The 25,636-nt window shown below is 35.2% G+C and overlaps 3 protein-coding genes across 3 annotated transcripts; all 3 read left to right on the top strand.

Annotated features, from left to right (window-relative positions):
• Positions 1 to 5,485: 5,485 nt before the first annotated feature.
• Positions 5,486 to 6,654, top strand: LOC103403065 (RAF-like serine/threonine-protein kinase PRAF). The gene is made up of 2 exons (XM_008341883.4): positions 5,486 to 5,742; positions 5,836 to 6,654. The coding sequence occupies exons 1-2, from the start codon at positions 5,586 to 5,588 to the stop codon at positions 6,375 to 6,377; spliced, it is 699 nt and encodes a 232-aa protein (XP_008340105.1). The 5' UTR covers positions 5,486 to 5,585; the 3' UTR covers positions 6,378 to 6,654.
• An 11,687-nt stretch (positions 6,655 to 18,341) lies between these two features.
• Positions 18,342 to 19,079, top strand: LOC103403324 (flavanone 3-dioxygenase 2-like). Its single transcript, XM_017323531.1, has 2 exons — positions 18,342 to 18,458; positions 18,768 to 19,079. The coding sequence occupies exons 1-2, from the start codon at positions 18,342 to 18,344 to the stop codon at positions 19,077 to 19,079; spliced, it is 429 nt and encodes a 142-aa protein (XP_017179020.1).
• A 1,396-nt stretch (positions 19,080 to 20,475) lies between these two features.
• Positions 20,476 to 23,557, top strand: LOC103403066 (non-functional NADPH-dependent codeinone reductase 2-like). Its single transcript, XM_070815360.1, has 4 exons — positions 20,476 to 20,996; positions 22,244 to 22,481; positions 22,589 to 22,768; positions 23,159 to 23,557. The coding sequence occupies exons 1-4, from the start codon at positions 20,671 to 20,673 to the stop codon at positions 23,387 to 23,389; spliced, it is 975 nt and encodes a 324-aa protein (XP_070671461.1). The 5' UTR covers positions 20,476 to 20,670; the 3' UTR covers positions 23,390 to 23,557.
• Positions 23,558 to 25,636: the final 2,079 nt, after the last annotated feature.

Genomic DNA, 25,636 nt, shown 5'->3' with positions numbered 1-25,636 from the left:
GGAGGGGAACTCTTCTGGGTCCTTGACAGTATAGCGTTGGTCGGTGCTCGGTAGTTTCGGGATTGGTCAAGTATGGTACAAACAAAAATGATCCAATTTTAATATATATATATATATATATATAAGAAAAAACCTGACGTGCGAGACCCGTGCGTCCATCATAGACACCGTTTATGAAACTGAACACTATTTATGAAACTAAATAGTATTAAAGTATTTATTGGTCCAATTTCATAAATACTGCCTAGTTTTTTTGTCCACTTTCATAGATAGGGTCTAATTCTTGGTCATGTTTCATAAATAATGCTTAGTTATTGTGTCCATTTCATAAATAATGTCTCTTTCTTGGTCCGGTTTCTTAAATAGTGTCTAGTTATTGATCAACTTTCATAAATGGTGCCTAGTTCTTGGTCACGTTTCATAAATATTGTCTAGTTCTTACTCCAGTTTCATAAATAGTGTATAGTCCAGTTTCATAAATAGTTTCCACCTATTGATGTAGTTTTGGAAATAATGCCTAATTCTTGTTTCCGTTTAATAAATAGTATCTACTTATTGGTACAGTTTCATAAATAGTGTCTACTTAGTGGTCTAGTTTCATGAATACTATATACTTATTGGTCAAGTTTTGTAAATTGTGTTTAATTCTTGGTTCAGTTCTATTTGAAACTTAGACCCTTTTTGGTTTTGTAAAAGCACCAATTGCGTTGAAAACGATGAACCCAGAAGTGACCATTTGGATCAAAACGTTGAGAAGATTATGTTCTCAATAATTATATTTAAAAAGTTGTTTTCAATTACCAAATTAAAATTTCCTCACATTTTTTACATACCTACAATAATAAATGTCGCTCTCCATCCAATTTCTTGAGCTTGGGTGTCATCTTGGAGAATTTTTTTCTTTGTGCCTGTGACACAAGTGGTACACCACGTGTTATTATGCAAGTGATGGAAAATTTTATTTTTTTATGTTATTAATTTTGTAACACAAGAATCTCACAACTTGTATAGAGATATGTGGTGTACCACCCCATGTTCCAAGCATATTGAAAAATCTCTTGTCATCATGACTACTATTGGGAAACAACACTACAAAAATAAAATTGGGGAATGTAATTCAATTTGAAGTCTTTTTCTTATTCTAAGCATAAAAAAGAAAAAAGAAAGAAAGAAATCTATTAATGTAGCTGGCAATGGAAGAAAATAGTGGAGTGTGGAAAGAGGGGGGGGGGGGTGGACGCGCCCAGCGCAAGTTGGGTTTTTTATGGTTTTTTTTTATAGTTTTTATTCTTTTGTTCTTATTATTAAATAAAGCTAGTGGATGATTTTTGATTAAAATGTAAAGATTTGAAGCCATTTTTATTAGTTTTTCTTTTTTTTTTATCAAACACATTTGATGTTCTAAATTTTTGTAATAAATTGCTTTTTTAAAAAGTACCACAATCCCAAACCAGCCCTCATACTCTCAATAGATACACTTAATGGTTCTTAGTAATAGTTTTGCATGTACAAAGTCAATTTTCATATGAATAGTTTTGCATGCGTCTGATATTTTTGTAAACCAGACGCATGCAAAACTATTCATATTAAAATTACAACCAAAACAATTTATACATGCATATGTAAATAGCCAAGTATAAAGCCTTTACTATTGATTATAATTTGGAGACAAATAGGATAAAGGGGATGTATAAAGTTAGAGGGAAGGTGCGCGCGAGATAGGATTTGATCGATCCTTGGCTAAAGTACGACCCCATTGGGGCATTGACATGTTCATCTTTTAATCGGTGGATAATTGATTGACATCATCGAGGAAAATGACAAAGGATTAGAGGAAGTTTAATTTTTAGTGTTGAGAGAAGTTATCCTAAAAGAAGAGATAGAGCTTCGGATAAGGCATTGCATGACCTATTGGTCGAGTTGTCACTTGTCAATGATGCATATCTTTTGGACTTGCCATTAACATTTTCATAATCCGCGCTTACTTTGATCATGACTTTTTTTTAAGTAAAGATCAACCCAAATGTGATGATCTCATACGCATGTTAATTGGTTTTCCAGTCACCTTACTCTAAACCAGTGGCGGATGGACTAAGGGGTTAGAGGGTCAGCTGAACTCCCCCCCCCTCCGGGCCCCGTGCGGGTGAACTTCAGTGAATGTCCATGGAGAATTTGGGTGTTGCCTTTTTGAAGATTGGAGTTGACTTCATACAAACTCTCCGGCTGTTTGATAAAATACCTAAAAGAAGAGTGATTACCTAACCAAGACGACGTCATTTTAGGCCAAGTTAGTTTAATAAAATAAAAACACCAACAGCCAAAAAAATAATAATAATCATGTGTATTTGCTAATTACATTGCTTTAGTTTTACCGGTTGCTACTACTTCAGTGGCGAGAGCCATTTCCGCTATGAAAATTGTGAAGAGTCCATTGCGTAACCGAATATGAGATCAATGATTGAGTGATAGCATAATGGTTTATATTAAAAGCAATGTTTTTTCTTCCGTTGATAATGAAGCTATAATGATATGTTTTCATGAAAACTTATCATTGACTATTGCAACTTGTATTATTATTTGTTCTATAAGTTATGAATAATGAAACTATGGTTTAAAATTATTATGTGTCTAAAAAATGTTTGTGAACTTTAACATGTGACCCTCCAAATAATTTTTCTTGGATCCACCACTGCTCTAAACTGCTAGGAGATTAAAGTTTATACATGATTCTGTGGAGTAGCTTGCAATTGGTTGGTATAATAAATTGCTTATTAGAAGGGATGTTTAGTAATTCGTGTCTAGCTAGAAGACCCAAAGATTGTTCGAACAACCTTAATTAATAACGAGGCAGCCTTATTTCAATACAACACTTTATTTGTTTGGTAATTTTGAGATGCGTCCTTCCCCTCCCTCATTTGTTTGTTTGTTTATGCTACTATATTGTTAGTCTCAAGAAACCCTGAAATTGCTCTTCTCCGAGAATTTGGTGGGGCTTGGACTCTTTGATAGACCAAGATTTAGGTAAAGTCTGGCTATTGACAATTTTTATTTTTATTTTTTATGAGCGATATGTAAAAATTAAAAATGGGCTAAGACTCCCTATATAAGGTCATCTTCAACCGAATGAGGGTTAGATGACTCTCTTTAGCCCTATAGCTACCATCTCCAACCAAGATGGCCAAAGGACCATAAGCCAAACATAGCCCGTGACAAAAAACCATTTCCAACCGAGGAGGCCAAGGGTCATAGACCAAACATAATTTATTATTATAATTTAAAGACTACAACAACTTAAATTTAAAAACTACAACTTAAATATTAAAGACTATAACAACTTAAATTTAAAGGCTTAGGTATTTATGAGAAATGACTGGCTGGCTCCTTTGGGCCAGCCTTGGCCTGATTTGGTGGTTTTGGTTCAGTGGGGCCCACGAGCTCTTTGGCCTAGCCCTCGGTTGGAGATGGTTTTTGTGTCATTTCGAGCTATTTTTAGCTCTATAGCCCTTTAGTCGGGTTAGTTGGAGATGACCTAAGTTCTCAAAGAGACTTGCAGTATATCCTGATCCTGAGACAAGGTAGCCTCCCCTCCCTTAAATTTTTCTTGACAAAGCACAATTAAACTGATGGAATATAGTGATTAAATGCCACAATTTAGGGGTATTTTACTCCAATTATAAGTAGAAGAGACCTGGATTGATTTTTTTTACATGATGAACTCGTTATTTAATTCCACAAAAGAAATATATTTTTTTATCAGATTACTATAGCTAACATAATGTATGATTTGTACTTAAAAAAGCGTAATGTATGATTTATCTTAAATCTTTCACTACTTAATATAAATATATAATGTTGTAATTGGTATTAGAAGAAACCGTTGGAATAGTAAGTGGCCAAGCTACTTAGTATTACGGTTTAGTAGTATACCTCTTCATTCTTGTAAGTAAGAAGTCTTACGTTCGATTCTCGTCAAAAAAAAATTTTAACAAATGATATTTAATCCAATTAAATAACTTAAAGAAGATATGCATATAGTGAGTCATGACTCATGAGTGAGAGCTACTTATTTGTGTGTATATGCTAGTGCATGACTTACTAAATCCAAAGCATCTCAGTCGACCAAACCCAAAGCATCTCAGTCGACTTCTCCTCCAAAAAGTAAAAGCGAAACAATGGCTTGTGGATCCCATCCCATATGGCTTTGCCTGCCCGGCTGCTTCACCATGCCGCCATGTTAATGACTATGAACTTGGCTACTTATGCATCACGAACAAAAATAGTTTAAGCATTAATTATTATTATTTTCAATAATTCTTCCGAACTGGTATTGTCTCTTTTAACAAACAATAAGATTATTACAATCTAAACTACAAAGAGGAAGATCTGAACTTGGACGCCAATGGTAACAAACAATGCTCCAACCAACTTAATTAAATTCGTGTAGAAAGATGGAGATTTGAACTTGGACACCAAAGATAAAAAACAACGCTCTAACCAACTTGATTAAATTCGTGTTAACATCTGAAGCGGTACTTAAAAAGTTAAACAAGGTATAAAATTCCAGATACAGTCTTGAAAGGGTTAAACGTATGAATTTCAGGTAGAGTCGTTATCAAAATATGTACTTTTTGGTTGGAATCAAGATAAAGTTTGTGCAAAAATATCTAATTCTTTTGTTCACACATACGATAATTCATTTCCTGATTTTGCAATTAGCTAGCTAGTGGCCATGATTTGAACTTTCGCTTTCCCAGTAATAGCGTATAGTCTAGTAATACTGGTCTATGTTCACATACGAGGTAACAAAAGCGAGATATAGAATGTTCACAGTCCATACAAACAGAAGTAAGATGGAAAAGAGAAAATAAAAGCACAAGGAAAAGAGAGAGAAAAGAAAAATGAGAACTTAGTTTTGAAATAAATTGAAGAAAGTTGATTAATTCATCATAAAACTAATTGGTTATATGAGATTTAACCCAATGACTTATAAGCATATGTAATATCCCTTTTTTCGTCTATGTGAGAAACATTCTCAACACACTTCTCACTTGTGGCAAATATTCAAGTTAAATACGTGAAAAACACAAACGGTGCGACGAGGAGCACGTGTGGCCATTAAGCTTCATCCGTAGAACAACCTATTCTGATATTAGAAAGAAAGTTAAGATTCTACCATCAAACTAATTGAAAATATAAGAAGTAGCTTAACCAACTTACTTATAAGCTTATAAAGACTGGAAGTCTCTCCTCTTATCAATGTAATATTCATGGGTAAGTAAGTAGACTTCTACTCAAGTTTAAACTCACAAAAGAGACTAAGAGAGTAGTTTAGAAATGTCTTTCGGAGAAAAATAAACATAAGGTTTACAGTTTACTCCGGGGGGTATGGGAATCTAAGTGCCGACGTAAGCTGACCAACCAAATCAATTCTAGTTGGCTCCACTTACCCTGTCCCTTCCCTTTGAAGACTCCAAGTCTATAAATTTAAGCCAGAGGGTACCATACATAGGCTTGAGCACACAACTCCAACCCCATCTTCAACTCCTCATCTCCTAGTTACTAGTCAAAGCAAAACCCTAGTAAGCATGGCCGAACCCTCGCCTGACCTCACCAAGGTCATCAACATCAAGTTACTCTGCAGCCACGGCGGCAAAATCCTCCCCCGTTACCCCGACGGCAAGCTCCGTTACCTCGGCGGGGAAACCCGTGTCCTTGCCGTTCCCCGCTCTATTTCCTTTTCCGGTCAGTTTGTATATAAATTCCCCCATTTTTTGTAGTCTTTTGTTTGGACTTGGAGGATGTTTTATTGAATTTAGCTGCACCGTTGTGTAACAGAACTGTCGTCCAAGCTGACTGAGTTGTGTGGGCCATCCGTGACGGCCGTCAGTCTGCGCTGTCAACTGCCCACCGAGGATCTCGACGCCCTCGTATCCATCAAGTCCGATGAGGATCTCGTTAATCTCATTGAGGAATACGACAGAGCAGCCTCTTCCGCTAATCTGAAGATCAGAGCCTTCCTCTCACTCATCCCCACCGGCAGGACACCCAAAAGCATTTCATCCCCTTCTTCCTCCTCGGCCTCTGCCGCCTCCACGACTTCGTCCTCCGGCACCTCCTCGTCGTCAAATAACTACTTCGGCGCCGCTTCCGGTTCCACCCCAAGATTCCCCTTGCCGTCTTCCACCCTAGTTGATCGTTGCCTTCGTCAAATGCCGCTGCAGCCATCCCCGTCGACGGTGCCGTTTCAGAGACCCCCCTCCAAGGTTCCTCACTGTGCTAATATTTACCATGCTCGTCACGGCCACAGAAACAACAACCCTACTGGTACTACCGGTAGTCGTCTCTACCTGGTTCACAACGGCAATCACTGGCAATAACATCGTTTGCCACACGGTCGGAGTTCCGGACTACAAAATTACAAATATGCCACGGCCGATTAAAACAAGTTAATACTACAAACCCTAAAATTAAAAAAACACAACAAATATCAGTTATATAGTATATCTGATCAGTTATGTAATGGGAAATATGGAGCTGTAATCGTTCATCAGGTGGATTGCTATTGAATATCAGTGGCGATTAATGAATTTCAGTCCTAATTCGTTTTTTCAATGTGCATACATATAAAGACATGGTGAGTGCTTTTTTTTGCAATCCTTCCCTGTCTCTCTCATTTTCCCTTTTTTTTTTTTTTTTTTTTTTGTTGTTGTTGTTGCAGTCTGTCCATAGCCATTGTTTCTGCACTAGGGCAGTAGAGCTTTTTCCATGTCTGTTTTCCGTTAGCGTCCCGTTAAACGCTGTTGGGCGTTGTGCGTTGCACTGTCAGTAAGCGCATAACATCTGTTAGGTTTCTGTCAGATTCCCTGTACTGCGTGAGACGTGGCATTTGGTGTGATCAGAGTGTCTGCCGTGTTTGTTATGTGTCACTCTGTTATGCGTTATGCCTTTACGTGGGATAAACAAACCTCATCCCATCTGACATTCTGACTCATGTCTCTTCGTTCGTCGTAAATTCCACTTCTTTTGTACCTCTTATTTTTTCCTTTTTCCAAGAGTAGCTTATTAATCGAGTGTATTTAATCAATATTGTTAACATTGTAGACGTACCTCAGGTTTGTGAAGAGAGTAAAATGAAACAAGCAGGATGATGATCTGGAAGGCCGCAGAGAGAGATCAACTTCTGAGAGTATATCTAGAACTGATGAACTAGCAGCATGGAAGTACCATTAATTCATTCCTCATGAATTAATTGTGTTAGTTTAGGTCTAGGGCAATTGCATTTGCAGAAGTGAAGGTATTAGCTTTTGGTTATTTATCTTCAAACTTCAATCCTTTATGCACTAAATAGATTTTCTCGAAAATTTTTATGGTGTTCCGCCATTTGGGATCTTCTCATATATGCATGATCATTAAGAAACACATGGCTAGCTTCAACAATGACCAATGAGCTATGTACGCGCCGTCTTTTATTTTTAATTATTTTTTTGTTACATTCGTGGGATTCTAACCACCCCTAGCCTATTTATCCACCGCCTTATTTACACTCACCACTAAACTAAATTGGGTAACTCATTTGAAAGATGAGAATGTTAGACCCTCTTGGTGACACTCTCTTGCACGTGTAAGGTCTTACGTTACAATATTAAGACTATCATGATATTTAGACACAATAATTAACAAGTTTTAGAAAATTAGTTATTTATTTTATTATTTGGGTTTGGGCCTAGCTTATTTGGATTAGGGTTTCTTAAGTTCTGCTTTCTATAAATATAACTTGTAGTTTAGTACGAGAATTAAGTCAGTCAAGCTGTAGCAATTTGTAGTTGTCTGATCATCAATCTCATTTATTTGTTTTCCGTTTAATAAAACAATGTTCATAGTTTATCTTGCGTTTGTTCGATCGTTATGAGTACTCTAATTTTCAACTTGTAGGTCCTATGATTGTATGTAAGACCTACATGTATAAGAAAATGTTAGCAATTATGAATGCGCCGTTTGTGTTTTAAATAGCATTACCCACGTAAGACCTATTTTTATCAAAATCTGTCAATAAGTGTTTCAGTTTTGTGGGTATTACGATTAAGGAAGTAGCACTCTTGCTACGTTCTTACCTGCCCATATTTTTAGAACTTAAAATCAGGATATTTATTACATTCTCACTTCTTGGCTTCCTTCGTCGTCGTCGGCATTTCTAATTTCAGATATCAATATGCTTTGACATTTTAACCTTTATGAAAAATGGAGTTTTATGATGGTTACACATATTGTCCATACATGCATGATCTTCATGACATAAAAATTTCTTGACCAAATTCGATGTATGGCTTGCTGCGATCGGATGGTAGGGATGGGAAGGCATTTTTAACCCTTACGAAAAATGGAGTTTTATGATGGTTATAACGTAGTCCATACATGCATGATCGCCATGACAAAAGTAAGTTCTTGGCTATATTCGATCTGTGGCTTGCTGCGATTGGATGCTACAGGGATGGGAAGGCAGTAGGAGTACTGGAGAATTTAAGAGATCAGATGGATGATGCATGGTGATTTCATATCAAATCAAATCAAATAAACATATATGAATCCAACATCCAATAGTGATATAATTTGGAAGCATCGGGGGATCATACATTATATTCATTTAGGTATCGAATCACAACTGGACAATGAACTTATCTATATATTAATACCTACATATTTATTGAATGTGAAATAAAATGGGACTAAACCATAAAAAATAGGGATAGTTTAGTTGCGGTCTTTGGTCCCTAATTATTATAGACTCAAACCTTATGCATTTTATACTTTTGATTGAAGTCCCTCTCCTATTACATAAATGACATAATAATAAAAGAGATGCAATAATATCAATAAAGACTCAACCGTTTTTTTTTTTAAACTTTCATTTACACTACCAATTTAATTATTCAAAATTGCTTATGGTTTTTGATAAAAACAAAAAATAATAATAATTGCTTATGGGTGCATTCTAGATTATATATATAAAAAAGGGGTTTTATTTTATTTATTTTATTTTTATAAAATGAGTACATTTATATAATAAAATTTGACTACATTTTATATATAAAAAATTGGTACATTTACATAAAAACATGGGTACACTTTATATTTAAAAAAAAAACAATGGTACATTTTAGATTAAAAAATAAATAGATTTTACATTAAAAAATGGTACTTACCAAAAAAAAAATAAGGATACATTTTACATATACCAAAGTGGTACATTTGTAAAAAATGGGTACATTATAAATATATTATGGGTACAAATAAAAGGTTAAAAAATTATGAGTACAAATAAAAGTTTAAAAAATAAGGGACAAAAAGAAATTAATATATGGATACAAATTAAAATTTAAAAGAAAATTGGTACAATTTAAAAAATGGTTGCAAATTAAAAATGGGTACAAACTAGAAATAGAAATATATGATAAAAAGTTTAGCCATAAATATAATATATCAAATGTAACGTTTCTAACACTAAATGAATATATTTAAAAATGAAACTTAATTATCTTGACATGTAAATATTTTATTTTTGAATAATTAATGTCGTTTATTAAAATCGAATGACCTTGATCAAAATTTAGAAAAGAATAAAGTTTTAATCAATGGAGTAGAAAAAATAAGAATGTAAACCTAATGTCTCCAAATATATATTTGTTCCATACATGCCAGCTGGAGATTGTAACATAGCTACACTGGTTCATGAAGCTGCACGTAATTAGTTTAAATCCAGTATTTTAAAACTATATATATACTACAAGAAAAAGGATGACAGATGATGGAGATGGAGACATTCTCTTTGAAAAGGGAAAAAAAAAAATATATTGATAAAGAAGGCCCTCCCTAATTCACTCCACTCGCGTAGCATTCAGGGGATGAGATTCGCCGGCCCCACTCACAAAAAAACACAAAAATATTATGAAGTTCCATTAATTCTATACCTGGAGAATTTTGAGAATATAAGATTTGAAGAATGTAATTATATATCGAAAGTTTGACAAAATAATTTATAGCGAATGACTACATTGTAATTATACCAATATTTTTGTAATAAAATACAACGTTTGTTAAGTTATGTAGATAGTTAAGTTGTAATAACATCGATTTGATTAGTATTAATCGGATGGCCGACTCTGAAACATTCTTGACATAAAGATAACCAGTGAACTAATATTTATTTAGTTGTTTAGGAATAGGAGCAACACGATTGATTTATCTTGGGAATAGGAACAACACGATTGATTTATCTTGGGAATAGGAACAACACGATTGATTTATCTTCAGATCATTGATCCTCAGATCTTCACAAAGAGGATCTGGAGATCATCGTCTGTTATCTTGAATATCTTGTGGATAAATTAATCAGAGCGATATTATCGTTAAGTTAGAAATTTAACATGCCATTGGCAGGGTTCGAACCCACGCCGTCATGCAAGGGTGTCACTCATCTTCATAACTGTGGTAGAGGACCACCTGCAAATCCGTCCTTGTTAAAAAGTAGAAATGTGGCAGTAGAGAGTAGAGACCATCATTATTGAATCAACTTTTTTTTTTTTTTTTTGAATAAATGATATTACTTACATCGAGGGAGAGGGTGAGCTTAGCCTCATAATGTGTTAGCAATAATATGGTTCAAATTCGCTTTTAGTGTGAATCGAACCTACGACCTCTCACTTACAAATAAATAGAAATACTACTAAACCATAGTAGTAAGTGGCTATTGAATCAACTTTTGACAAAGAGAGGGGGGGGGTGCAGAAAAAGTGGTAATGTATTGTGTTGGATCCCGAGGACAACACCTGCGAGCTCTGGTTGATCCGTGTTTCGGAATCTGCATTCTGAAATGTATGTAATTGTAATGTTTCTTGTAAAAAAAATTATTTTTAACTAAAATGATTTCTGAGATTGACATAATTCTTTATTTTGGATCCTGAGATTTGAAATCGATAGATTGATCTTGAGTTTGTCAATCATTAATTATTTTAGTCATTCCATAACAAATCTCCATTAACTAATAATAAAACGAAAAAAATACTCTCAATTTTTGTCAAAACATTTTGTCCCATTATTTATTAAATTGAAGGTATTTTTGTCATTTTAATTCTTATTTAATAGAATTTTTCACGGAATGCCCAAAATGATTGATGATGAACAAACTCATAAACCACTTCTATTGATTTCAAATATTAGAGACCAAAGTGAGGAATTATGTCAATCCCGGATACCATTTTGGCTAAAAAGTCTAAAAAAATAAAGGTAATTCTCCTTTTACTACTCTTAAGTATCATGAAATTTACACTTTTAAATATGAAGTTTTTTTGGTCCCATTTTCATACCTAAAGTTAAGTTTTTCTCCCAGATTCATAAATCCGTTAGATTGGTCGTCAGGAGCTCCATTAAAGAGTGAAGTGACGCCCACGTGGATGATGATTATGCAGTAGCACTGTGACACCATGTGGACGATATCTGTGCAGAATTTTCTTTTTGAAAAAATAAAATAAAAAACAATTATCGTCTTGGGATGGGGCATGCCCAAAAATTTGAAGTTTCTTCCCTTAGTAACCCACCTCCAAAGCAGAAGAGATTTTTCAGTGTGCTAAAAACACGAACATATACGCTATATATGTTCACGTAAGTTTCCCGTTAATCAACACGAGCAGCCTTTTGAATTTTCACGAAAGTATATTTACCCAAAGCTTCTATAGTTTTGTTGATCTTAATTAGAAGAGTTTACTTACATTTCTAACTATACTGATATCAACAAATTCGTTCCTACACTCCCAGAAATGCGGATAATGTTCTCATATGTTATGTTAGTGCCTGTAGGAGTCTTCTATCCATATATGAAAACTATAGTTCGACAAAAAAAAAGAAATATATATATATATATATATGAAAACTATGGAAAGAACTCAAATGTCAAAAAAATTGTAGGAGAGAGTTAAGTTGCCCAGAAATTATAGGAAGCACTTGAAATAACTGACAAGCATCTGGTATTGAGAATCTGGATCCTCTTTCAACTGTTACTGATTAGTACGTACTAGCTTTCTTAGAGCAAGAGCTTCTTCAAAGTGGTTGATCAACATGACCTTTTCCGAATTGGCAGATGCATTGCCTAAGTTTCTTGTACACAAAACAAAGCAACGGTTGATTAAAATGCGGATACGCGTAAGGAAGCTTGCCTTAAAAACAAGGTTTGTATAATGATTTTTCTTATGCTTCGGATCGATGTCCAGTCATCTCATAATTGTGGTTTCACTACCTTTCTGATGTTGATATTAACGAAGTTGTTTTGAGTCGTTGTATCATGACAATTTACTGTGCTATATGTTTTAACAGGGAGAAAATAATGACAAAACCACGAAAAAAGATAAAGAGAGAGGGTAGAAGAGAGGAAAATCTGGAAGGGCTGCAGTGACGGAGAAGGTTATAGTTTATGCTCATAGATGAAGCCAGGATTTACGTGCTACTCAGTCGTGAGTTAAAAAAAAAAAAGGTTTATGAGGCAAGGCTAACTCGTGTATAAAATCATGGGAAAAAGTGTGTACTTGTGTTGTCATATGTAACTTTTCGCTCCAATGTGAATCTATTCCTTTAAATTTCAGGTGGAGTATGAAGATGGTGGTGTTAGGCAAAAGGCAGTACACTGACAGCTTCTGCTTATTTCACTAGTAAAAAAGGAGATTTGATATCTGAGTGTTTTTATTACCGTAGAAAGACAATTGATTTTTCGATTATTTCAAAACCAAGGTTACTTACCAGCAGGGCTGGCCTAGGCCAGTGCAAGCAGAGCGACCGTTCAGGAGTCAAAAAAGTTGGGAGCACCAAAATTATTCGGATGATATATTTATATATGTTTTTATAAGAGTATAAATTTTAAAAGGAGAAATTAGGTTCACATCCTTCTTTTTGCTACTCTATTGATTAAAATCCTATTCATTTTCAATTTTTGATCAAGGTCCTTGGGTATTAATAACATCATTAATTATTTGAATAATAAAATATTTTTATTTTAAAATATATTCTTTTAGTGTTAAAAATGTTACAATTAGTATATTTATATTTATGACTAAATTTTTTATCATATATTTTTATTTTTAGTTTGTGCCTATTTTTAATTTGTACCAATTTTTGTTTTATTTTTAATTTGTATCCATATATTAGTTTCTTTTTGTGCCCATATTTTTTAAAATTTTATTTGTGTTTGTACCCATATGTATACTGTCACGTGACATTATATATTTAATCAATGATAGAAAAATTACAAATGGTATATTTATGTTTTATGCCTAAACTTTGTATCATATATTTATATTTTTAGTTTGTACCCACTTTTAATTTGCAACATTTTTTTTTAAATTTGTAGTATTTTCTTTTTAGTTTTATTTTGTACCCATGTATAAATTTCTTTTACCACCTATATTTTTTAAAAAATCATTTGTAGTCATAATGTTTTAATCTTTTATCTGTACCCTAATTTATTTACAATGTACCCATTCTTCTTTATTAATGTACCACCTTGTTATATGTGAAATGTACCAATTTTTTTTAACACTATGGATACATTCTTTTGCCATTTATTATTTCTTATTTTTACATAGTTTTTATCCATTTATTCAATCAAAATGTTTGAATTTTTTTATTGTAACAGTTTCTAATAGTATTATAATGAGGGATTTTAAATTTATAGGATTATAAATCTCATAAAATATCAAACAATTAATGTCAAAACTATAAAAATATAAATATTTATTGTAATATAATGAGGTGTACAAAGTCAAGGGATTTTGATCAAACTTTGAATACCATTAAGGTTTTAGTCAAAGAATGTTAAAGATTAGGGACCACATCCAAAGTATCCCATTTTAAAAAGTTGGTTTAATGATAAAGGAATTTAACTAGAGGTGGTGGTTTTGTAATTTGAAATTAATGAGAAGGTCTTGGGTTTAAGACACCACGTGTGCTTATTTACTTTCCAATTTTTACAATTTTTTTTTCATAAGAGTATAAATTTATAAAATTTGGTTAAATACTCAAGAAGTTTAATTAAAAGCAATGATTTTTGTTGTTTAAAATTAACGAGAGGTCCCAAGTTTGAAATGCTATGTGCGTGTTTATTCTTTTCAGTTTTAACAAATTTTTGTTTGGTTGTTAATTTATTTTTAGTTACTAGCTAGTAGCTATATGGGTTGCTATTTTTAAATATTCGTTCAAATTCAAGTCTAATATTCAACAAACAGTAATGCGTAGACCACATTTTTAGAGCAAATTTACAAATCATATGACGTGTCATCATAAGGTTTAAGTTAGTGCCCATTCATTACTTATGCATATCAATTAAAGACTCGAAAACATTATTATTTTTTTAGTCCCATATTGACAAAGTTAGTAAATAAGAAAAAACATCTCACGATTTATACAAAAATACTTTAAAAGTTCAGATGGAAAACAAAACTCATTTATCTACTTGTAAGCCGGGTGTTTTTTGGTTTCCTTCTCTTGATACAAAATAAATTAGTCTTTCTGTGTTTCAAAATTATTGAGTTCGAAATGTTTTTCTAAGTATAATTTTATCGATGTCTTTTATGTGAAAATAAATAATTTTCTTATGTGAAGTTAAGGCATATTTTTTAGCGTCGTCCCAGGCCTAAAAAATCTCTAGACCGGCCCTGCTTACCAGCCCATTGTTATGGTTTTAATTGTCGACAAAACTATAAATTATAGCACACAATGTCATACACTAGAGCATAGTAGAATTTTTAGAAAATTGTAACTTCAATGATTCTTTCTTTGAAGTTGACTATGCCAACTAACTAAAATAACACATTGCATATATGTAAAGTTAGAGAATGACTTCAATGGCAAAAGTAGATGCTACCAATAACAAATTATGCGTAAATGTTTCTTCATGTGTTGTAACGTTGGTACAAGATGTTAATCATGCTACAATGGTCATTCATCCATGAAAGTTTCTCTTGTGAATTGGATTAGTTACTCGAGGCAGTATGCACATCCACTTGCACTGACTTCAATCCCTAACCTATGAATTAGTTCGGTTGGCTGCGTGCGCATGACACCCAACTACCCCAATGCTCAACGACCCACAACCGTGTCCTTGTCCGTACAACAGTTCCATTTAGATCACCTCATCAAACTCAAACAATCTTCATCCTCAAAAGATGGCATCCTTCCAAATGGCGAAAGACACCACTCCTCTATCCCTCTCTCCAAACTTCATTCTCCCAGAGAATCACAGGCCACACCTCTCAAATGTTTCAGCTCTGGAATCAATCCCCACCATTGATTTGAACGACTTGTTAAGATAGTTGAAGAAGAAGATAGAAGAAAGAAAGAAATGAGAGGGAGAGAGAACAATCTGTATATTGTTATTCCTATTTCTGAATAATGAGCACTCTGCTCTACAACTTCAGTTTTATATCTCAATACCCCAATCTCGTCAATCTAATCAATATAGCTAACTAACTAATCTAGGATTGTGACAAGTGTCTACAACCCAATACATCACATTCTTCATTATACTCCTAACATCCCCCCTCAAACTCAAGATTGGGGCACCCAATCATGAGGTTAAAGCATTCAAGTTGTCAAAAAAAAAAAAAAAATCAATGCAGAGTGTAGACAATTCATGGATGAAGATTTGTTATTCTTACTGCAGCCACTAGTAGAAACTTAAAAAAATATGGCTTTTAGCATGAACCATGAGATTTGGCAATCTAAACTCTTTTTGGATAGTATTCCTTGCAATTGGAGAGTGGAGTATCTGATCACTGCTTCACACATAGTCTGCAATAAGAAAACCTCCTAGCATCTGGAGCTTGTATTTTACCACCATTTTATCGTGTATACCATAGTACCCAAATCAACATAGACTTGGTGCCCCCACCCTTATAAAAAATTATCATATGGTAGCCTAACTGAATATCAAATATACTTCCACCATTGCATAACCGAAGTACATAAAATCCTCGGAACTAATGTACAACAGTTTGAGTAGGAACACCAATTTTCGCCTTGTTGTCAAAGTTAAGAATTGGAAATGTCACTTGAATACACGGTTGTAAACCCACTGAGATCTGCACTTTCCTTGTCAATACATTCCAAAACTTGTTTTTCTGCATCAGTTAAAAACATTTCATCTTCTGAAATAATGAAGTGAGAGAGAGAACCACACTTGCGATCATAAGCTGTGTGAATGTCAACATTATAATTGCTCAGTAAAGGTGTTTCATGATTTTGCAGGATGACTGGACACACTAGTTTAAGTTGTTGATCCAATGTGCATTGACATAATTCAGGAGTTGAAACTAAAGATTGAGTAGCATCAAAATGATCTTTCTGTGAACAAATTTGATGTGTAGGAAATTCAGGTGGTAGAGAATTAAGATATGGAGATGGAGGTGAGCCAAGAACTCTTAGTGAAAATTGAGGAAAAGACTTGTAGATATTAAATCTTTCACCATTATTATAACGAAACCGACCTTTACCACAATTCTTGGACTGAAAATTCCTATAAGCACCATTATAACCACCGGCATTTTTACCATTGCTCGACTGACCAAAAATATAACCATTGTAAGCCCCATTATCATAGCTAGATTGGCCTAAATTACAATTGGATTGAGCATGATAGCCACCATTGTAACCAGTAACACTATTACCATGTATATTACTTGATTGACTAGCATGAAAATGAGAGCTAGAGAGAGGAAAGGAAGAACCTTTTGTCTCAGATTTAGATACCATAGCAGACAAGAAATGTGGCACAGGAACACAATCCACAATGGCTTCCTCAGTGAGCAGATGTGCACGAAAATCCTTGAGTGAAATGACATTCTCACGCCTTTTTATTACACATTTAAATGTGTTGTATCTACATGGAGTTTATTCAAGGCAATGATCACAATGTCTTCATTAGGAAATGTAACACCAAGAATAGAAAGTGCATCTCTTGCTTTTTTTAATTCTTCGAAGATACTGGGAAATTGAATCAAATCCTTTCTTAATGTTATACAGATCAGACTTTAACTTGATGATACTAGTTCTTGTGATTGGTAAGAAAAATTCGTTTTGAAGACGAACCCACATCTCTTGATAACTCTTGTTACCAATCACACAAGAAATTGCAGATGAAGAAAGTGTTGCAGTAAGTAACAACATCAAAGCTTAATCATGCATTTTCCACACTTTAAATTCATCTAATTCTGGTCTGGCAGATGACTAATATGTGATTACAGAATGTGTAAAGGTTGCTGAATACTGAGGAGGACAAGGATTCGATCCATCAATGAATCCCAATAGGCCATGACCTTGTAGCATCATCTTCATCAGAAAATGCCACTGCAAGTAGTTGGTGTCATCTAATTTTACACAAACAGAGAAAGAAACAGACGTAAGCAACGATACAATTAAGGGTTGCAAAAGTTGCAATTGTGCAGCTGTAACCATAACTTTTGTTGTAGAAATGAACAACCCAAACAGAGATTTAGAAGAGAAACCCCAAATTTGTTACAGACAAATCAAACTGAGGGAACCGAGCAGAAAAATCGAGAAGTTATTGCAAATACAGCAGAGAAAAAAAATTGAATCTTGATCAAGAATCAAGAAATCAAACAAGAAATCGATTGAAGTATAGAAGAAACGAGCGGAACCATGTTGTCGGTATTTAGCTCATTCAACTTGACTGAAACCGATGTTGAAACGGATGAAAAAATAAACACCTGGTTGATCAGTTTTCTTTGAGAACAAAAAACAAACACCTGATGCGCAAGAACTTGCAGAATACAGAACGTAGGAATTGGTAAGAATCACAACCCAGAAAATCAGAAAGAAATCACAGAGAGATCGTAGAAGAAAGAAATAGGTAGCGGAAGCAAAGAACCAATGATCGAAAAAGCTTGCAACGAAGCTTATTCGGCGATGATACCATGTTAAGATAGTTGAAGAAGAAGGTAGAAGAGACAAAGAAACGAGAGGGAGAGAGAACAATCTGTATTTTGTTATTCCTATTTAGAATAATAAGCACTCTGCTCTACAACTTCAGTTTTATATCTCAATACCCCAATCTCATCAATCTAATCAATATAGCTAACTAACTAATCTAGGATTGTGACAAGTGTCAACAACCCAATACATCACATTCTCCATTATACTCCTAACACGACCAAGGCAGCAGCAATAACTGCGATGGACCATCCCCATTGGTTCAGAAGATCTCACGAGCTTGTGAGGAGTATGGATTTTTCCAGATCATCAACCATGGAGTACCTGAGGAACTCTGCAATAGAATGATGACTGCCATGGCCCAGTTCTTCAAATTGCCTCCTGAAGAAAGGGCAAAATACTTCACCACTGATCACTCCAAGCAAGTAAAGCTTTTCAATTTCTACCTCAAAGTTGAAGGGCAAGAGCAAAAGGTCACTATGTGGAGTGAAACCTTCTCACATCTTTGGCATCCTCTTAATTCCTTGCCTGAAAATCCTCCCCAATACGGGTACCAGGATAATTTTTTTTCCTTTTTAATATGAGCGATATATTCTACTTTAAACTAATCTAAACTATAGGAAATAGAGTACTAAGATGTCAATAAATGAGCACTAAACCATAATTCATACACATCTTATAGTCCCTTCAGTGCCGTCGAGTTCTATATTTAATTAAAAGTTTGTAACTTTATTCTAATTCTGTGTATTAATTTCCCTTTTGTTTGTCGTTTTGTTACTGAGGTTTTTGCTGAATATGCAAAGGAGAATGGCAGATTGATGAAAACGCTCTTGGGATTGCTATCCCAGGGGCTTGGACTAGAGAAGGACTGCTTACAAAAGAAGCTGGATGATAATCCTACTCTGAAAGCACAGGGAAACTACCATCCACCATGTCCAGACCCTGAGGTCACACTTGGACTAGCTATCCATACTGATCTCAATGCACTCACAGTACTCAAGCAGACAGAGGGAGTGACTGGCCTTCAAGTGATCAAAGATGGGAAATGGGTTGCTGTCGATTCTCTCCCCCAATGCCTTTGTTATCAATCTTAAAGACCAAATTCAGATGCTTTCATAAAACCGGCTACAAATTTTTATAAACAAAAACAACGATACTAAACAGAAAATAAATGGGTAATTAACCGTGATTTATATGCTATTTATACTCTATTTGTATGTATTTCACAGTTGCTTTATGGGTTATATTGATTCATATTTAAATTGAATTCTCTCTCCTTTTTTTATGTACGTTTTGAGTAATGGAAGGTATAAGAGTGTGCACCACAGCCCACAGGGCAGTGACCAACAAAATTCAGCCACGTCTGTCATTGGCAATGTTTTATGGACCCAACAGGGACACTGTGATTGGCCCAATTAAGGATTTGATTGATGAGCAACACTCTACATTGTATCGGAACTACAAGTATGCAGAGTTTTTGAAGAGTTCTACAGGCAAGAAGGAGCAAGAAGGAGCAAGAAGGTTTGTCAAGGAAGTTTTTGAGTTGCAGAATTGAAAAATTACCTTGACTCATATGATTGGCTATGTTGTATTCCAAACATTATTGTCATCATCTAAAAAATTTCGCAGTGTTGTTATTTATTTATTTTTAAATCGTCACGGCAACTTACATTTCAGGGTAAGAAAGATTAACAAAAACATTTTAACCTCTCCATGACTATCGTCATATGATTCACAAGCGTTAGGAATTGAACAAAAAACGTACCATATAAAATACTGGCATGGAATTAATTCCAAACCACTAAGTCACCGAGTGATTATTAATAATAAAAAATGTGGGCATCAATTTATAATGAGAACTATTAGACCCACCTCATTATCTTATTTCTCCACCCATGTTATAATCTTACCCACCTTAAAAAGTTAAAAAATTAAAATACTATTTAACCTCCCACTATTGTTCCCAAAATAACCTTTAAATATGCATACATATAAAATTATAAAACAGCATATAATTTTCATAATGCATCTCGGACGTGGTGTTTCAACTAGCTCTCGTGCCAGGGTGTTGCAGATTCATTTCAAGCGTTCTCAAACGTCAATGAAACAGCAAAAAAGGAAATGATTGTTTGATTTGCTTAAAGATTTTCGTAGGTGAAATTTGTGTTTCTCAACATATATTGGCCAAATTCAAATAAGCAAAAAAAAAAAAAAATAATGTTGGCCAAATCCTTTTTTCTGATCTTGAAGTCACAGGTATGCAAATTCAATTTGAAAACACCAAGGTATCAAAATCCAAAAGGAAAACTTCGACAATAACGTATATACGATGTGGGAAATTCAAATGATTCTACTTCTTCAATGGAAAATATTTTTTTTTTCTGCTTTATCTGAATGAAAGGAAATGAAAAAATGAGTTAGAGTTTAAAATAGACTAAGTGTGCAACCCAACCCTTTTATTTAGAGGATAATTAATGTTCTTGAAGTCATTTTACAAATTTACAAATTTGTAATTAAAAAATTTAATAAAAAGTGAATGAGAAGATAGGATGTTGAGAGTTACATAACCAATGACGATTGCAGACCGACAAATACAAGAAACTTTTGCGGTTTAAAAGCAAACTTCACTTGGAATGAAAAATCAAAAAAGCAAACTTCAAATCAATACTCGAGTCTTGATCAAAGATGGCAGCGGCAAGCCAAATCCCGGAAGTGGTGCTCGGCTCCTCCGCCGGCCCCAAGAGCATGCCCGTCCTCGCCTTCGGCACGGCGGCCGACAACTTACAGCCTGACGCGTTGAAAACGGCGGTGATTGAGGCCATCAAGCTAGGCTACAGGCATTTTGATACAGCTTCCATATATGGCTCCGAGCAGACTCTTGGTGACGCCATTAAAGAAGCTCTAGAACTTGGCCTTGTTGATTCCAGAGACAAACTATTCATCACTTCAAAGCTGTGGAGTAATGATGCTCACCCTGATCTCGTCCTTCCAGCTCTCAAGAAATCACTTCAGTAAGTATTAGGTAGTTACTTTGGAAAATTACTACTTACCTATATCTGACTACTCAAGCTAATAGTTTAATCAAACTGTTTACTGAGTGAAAGTTGTATATAGTTGGTTTGAAATAAAGCCACCGTGGCATCTATGTGTAGGCAAGTTTTTGTGTCTCACAGTCGGATTAGGTCGACTGTCTAAGGGATGGTTTGGTATTGCTGTGCTTTGAAAAAAAGCTGCTGTGAGAATAAGCGGCTGTGCTGTGAGAATAAGCGGCTGTGAAATAAAGCCAGTAGAGTGTTTGGTAAACTTTTTTGTGAAAGTGCTTTTGGAAAAAAAAGCAGGATGATAGTGTGTCTTTTCATTAAAGGAGCACTGTAGCTCCGTGTGCTTTGAAAAAACTGGCTTTTTTTCAAAGCAGCAAATAGCAGCTTCAGCTTTTCCTTTGATTTTCAGCTTATTCTCACAGCAGCTTCCAAAATAAGCCCTTTTTTTTCAGTTTACCAAACACAAAAATGACCCTCAGCTTTTTTTCACAATGGCTTTTTTTAAAATCACCTCAATCCCAAACGGAGCCTAACCCTCTTTATAAGAGGGGAACCTTGCATAAGTTTTGCACTTGGGACCAAGACCTCCCTACATATAGACTAGAGAATCTTGGATTTGTAGGACTATCCAGTAAGAAGATGTCGCATTGATACAAATGGAGCCAGATTAACCAAAATCAAAGGAATACGTGTTTGGCGACAGTCAAATTACTTAGTGGTTGAACATTCCCTCTTAGTAAATTGACTGTCACATATGTGGATTTTCTAGCTTTAAGTTTCAATGTATTTCACATGTTTGTATTGTACAAGAGACAAGGTGTATATGAGAGAGGAAGGAAAGAAGAGGTCCAGGTAGTTAGCTGCAACAAGCAGCTAACTAGTAGGAAGAAAAGAGGGCTGTCTATCACAGCCAACTAGAGCTAACCTACGTCACCCAATCAGTCACCTCCCTTGGATTAAGGAAGGGCTTTATCTACTTTACACTAATCAGTCACTTCCCTTAAATTAAGGAAAAACAGATTTACAACAAGTATGGGCTTAAGCTTACCCTAGAGATACACCCATAGTAGCTTACCCTAGAAGCTAACCCCAAACCCATCGGGACACACTTCATTCCTTCAACAGGACATAAGAATTTCTTCTCAAAATATGACATTTATGAAATGGAGTTTATTTTGTATGGAATCTGGATGATTTGATTGTGTGATTGTGTGCAGGAATCTTCAACTGGAGTACCTTGACTTGTATCTGATTCACTGGCCTATCAGTGGCAAGCCAGGAAAATTGGTGGACCCATTAGTTGACCTTATGCCTATGGACTTCAAAGGGGTGTGGGCAGCCATGGAAGAATCTCAAAGACTTGGCCTCACCAAATCCATTGGAGTCAGCAACTTCTCTAGCAAAAAGATTGAAACTTTACTCTCTTTTGCTTCCATTCCTCCCTCAGTAAATCAAGTATGTCCATTTTTCAACCTACAATATTGCTTAAATTTGTATCTAAAAGTTGTACTTGTTTTCCTTTTTCCAATCTCTAATTTGTTAGTGTGTGCGTGTAAATACAGGTCGAGATGAGTCCATTCTGGCAACAGAAGAAGCTGAGAGACTTCTGCAAGGCCAATGGTATAGTTGTGATTGCATTCTCTCCTCTGGGTGCAATTGGTTCCAGTTGGGGCACCAATCATGTTTTGGAAAGCAAAGTGCTTCAGGATATAGCAGAGGCTCGGGGAAAGACTATTGCTCAGGTTTTGTCACATTTCGTTTTTCTTGATGATATTTTTGTGTTGGGGTAGTGTGGCTCGATACAAGTTAAAACAATGTGGTTATCCATTAACATCATCGATATTTTTTTAGATAAAACTACACGCCAGTATATGTTCATTGAGCCTAATCCAACTTAGTATTAGACTTAGAGTGATTAAATTGGTGTCAATATCGGTGTTGGCCCTATTGGGTAAGACTTAATGGTCGTTTTCACATAACAGTCATGAAATTTATGTAGTTCACACCAGGAAATATCTGATTGGGAATAATAAGCAGAAACAAACATGATTAACGATTTTTCAACCAAAATTAGAATTAGTACCCACTAATCAATGGACTGAAACTTGGTGAGTTTGTGGTAAATTTGGCAGGTTTGCATTAGATGGGTATACCAGGTAGGGGCAACTCTAGCTGTGAAGAGCTACAACAAGGAGAGGTTGAAGCAGAATCTGCTTGTGTTTGACTGGGATCTATCAGAAGATGATCTTGCCAAGATCAATCAAATCCCACAGAAGAAGATGATGCTTAAAGAAAACCTGGTTTCAGCTGATGGATCATCTCCGTACAAGTCTGTTGAAGAATTATGGGATGGAGAGATTTAAGCCCTTCTTACCTTCTTGTGTTTGTGTGCATCAAAATAAAGGCGCCAGCGTGTGGATGTGCCTAATTTTCCAACATCATAAGAAAACCGTATTGTTCCTGTTATTGCCAATTGATTTTAGAATGTTGAACATCAAATTCCTTTAACGAGAATGATTTCTTATACCCCATTGCTTCCTTGGATTTAGGGAATGATATTTGATACGAGGAGGGGAGGCCCTCCACTTTTAATTCCTTTTTCTCTAGTATGTATGGACACCAAAAGGTTTTACCGTTAAATATTCATTCATTGAATCTTTCACCGCACATTCAACGGCGTGTTCCGCCAACATGCATGCATATACCGGAATATAATAGAAATTTCAAAATTTCCCCACAATCAGCTCAGCAGCAACTGCAAGTTTGTAAAACCCATCTGTTATTTCGAAGCCCACATGTCCAATATAGACTTTCCATTAGGCCTTTCATCTTTTAGACCCAGTGGTCCAAAATCCAACATTTCTATTGTTAAAAGAACTGTTTTAATTTGGAATATGATATATACATTCGCATTTTCTTTTCTTGCATACTTTTCCTTTCACTTTTTCTAGTCTTTTGATTAAAAGTCAAAACAAAATTAAAGAAGATAAACAAGGAGGGAAATGTAGAAGGAGAAAATGAGAGCATAAAAATTACGGCTCTTAAACTCGTTTGATAACCATTTTATTTTGCATTTTCAATTTTCAATTTTTTTTTCTTTTTCTTATTAGATATAGAGAGAGTAGATGAAAAATGCATGAATCAATACTGTGGAGGGTTTGTGTTAATAGGGAGAGATGACCACAAAATTGATAACAATGGAAAAACCTTAGAAGCTAAGAAAACAAGAGATAGAAAGTAGAGAGGGAAATTTGTTTACAACTGAATGAATTCTTTTTATTCAACACACTTAGAATAATTACAACTCTTGGTATTTATACATCTCTCTACTAATACCACCACCAATAATACATAGACATTTGTCATAATCCTAAGCACTCATCATATCATTAACTCTAACATCCCCCCTCAAGCTCATGTGGCATACTGCCAAGCATGAGATTGAAGCAATTCCGAGTGAACTGAGGTGAACACAACCCTTTAGTAAACATATCTGCATATTGATCTGCAGAAGCAACAAATTGCAGAACAATTGTCCCTTGTTGAACACGTTCACGAACGAAGTGACAATCAATCTCAATATGTTTGGCTTTGGAGTGCAAAACAGGATTAGTGGCAAGAGCCATTGCGGAAATATTGTCACAGTGAAGGACGGGAGCAGAGGAACAAGCAACACGCAAATCTCGAAGAAGTTGTTGTATCCAGATAACCTCAACAGTGGTTGTGGCCATTGCTCTGTATTCCGCTTCAGTAGACGATCGACTCACAGTATGCTGCTTTTTAGAACTCCACGAAATGGAAGTATCACCCAGAAGAATAACATACCCCGTGGTTGATCGTCGATTATTGGGATCGCCTGCCCAATCGGCATCTATGTAAACGTTTAACAGAGAGGATCCGGACTTAAAACTCAAGCATACTGTCATAGTACCTTTAAGATATCTCAAAATACGCTTCACAGTAGCAAAATGAGTAGCTAATGGAGAATGCATAAACTGACACACCTGATTGACAGAAAATGAGATATCGGGTCGTGTAAATGTAAGGTACTGTAGAGCCCCAACAATGCTTCTGTAGGTACTAGGATCCGACACAGGTTCACTACCATGATTCAGAAGCTTCTGATTAGGATGACAAGGTGTGGAACAAGGCTTACACTCCAGCATATTCATCTTTTGGAGCAATTCTTTGACATATTTGGATTGATGTACAAAGATGCCCTGAGACTGATACTCAATCTGTAGACCAAGGAAAAAATGCAAAAGACCCATGTCTGTCATTTCAAACTCACGGATTAACTGAGTAATGACATGCTAAACTTTCGCAACATCACTTCCAGTGAGGATAATATCATCAACATAAAGGAGGAGAACGATAATGGAAGACTCATCACACTTGACAAACAAAGAGGGATCTGCATATGAAGCTTTAAACCCAAGTTTAAGTAGATAGCCCGAGAACCTATCATTCCAGGCTCAAGAAGCCTGCTTAAGACCATATAAAGATCTTTCCAACTTACAGACATAATCAGGACACGTAGAATCCACAAACCCTTGTGGCTGAGACATGTAGACTTCTTCCTCAAGGAAACCATGCAGAAAGCATTCTTG

The sequence above is a fragment of the Malus domestica genome, chromosome 16, assembly GCF_042453785.1.
Source record: "Malus domestica chromosome 16, GDT2T_hap1".
NCBI classification, from domain to species: Eukaryota; Viridiplantae; Streptophyta; class Magnoliopsida; order Rosales; family Rosaceae; genus Malus; species Malus domestica.
This window is presented reverse-complemented; position numbering and strand designations above follow the sequence as displayed.

What these genes read in the sequence shown, in the direction of transcription:
- LOC103403065 (XM_008341883.4), top strand. Translation starts at nt 5,586, where the DNA reads ATGGCCGAACCCTCGCCTGACCTCACCAAGGTCATCAACATCAAGTTA. An exon ending in CCGCTCTATTTCCTTTTCCG is followed by an intron (nt 5,743 to 5,835) that starts GTCAGTTTGTAT and finishes GTTGTGTAACAG; the next exon opens with AACTGTCGTCCAAGCTGACT.
- LOC103403324 (XM_017323531.1), top strand. Translation starts at nt 18,342, where the DNA reads ATGGCCCAGTTCTTCAAATTGCCTCCTGAAGAAAGGGCAAAATACTTC. An exon ending in TTGAAGGGCAAGAGCAAAAG is followed by an intron (nt 18,459 to 18,767) that starts GTCACTATGTGG and finishes TTTGTTACTGAG; the next exon opens with GTTTTTGCTGAATATGCAAA.
- LOC103403066 (XM_070815360.1), top strand. Translation starts at nt 20,671, where the DNA reads ATGGCAGCGGCAAGCCAAATCCCGGAAGTGGTGCTCGGCTCCTCCGCC. An exon ending in TTCCTCCCTCAGTAAATCAA is followed by an intron (nt 22,482 to 22,588) that starts GTATGTCCATTT and finishes GTGTAAATACAG; the next exon opens with GTCGAGATGAGTCCATTCTG. An exon ending in GGGGAAAGACTATTGCTCAG is followed by an intron (nt 22,769 to 23,158) that starts GTTTTGTCACAT and finishes TAAATTTGGCAG; the next exon opens with GTTTGCATTAGATGGGTATA.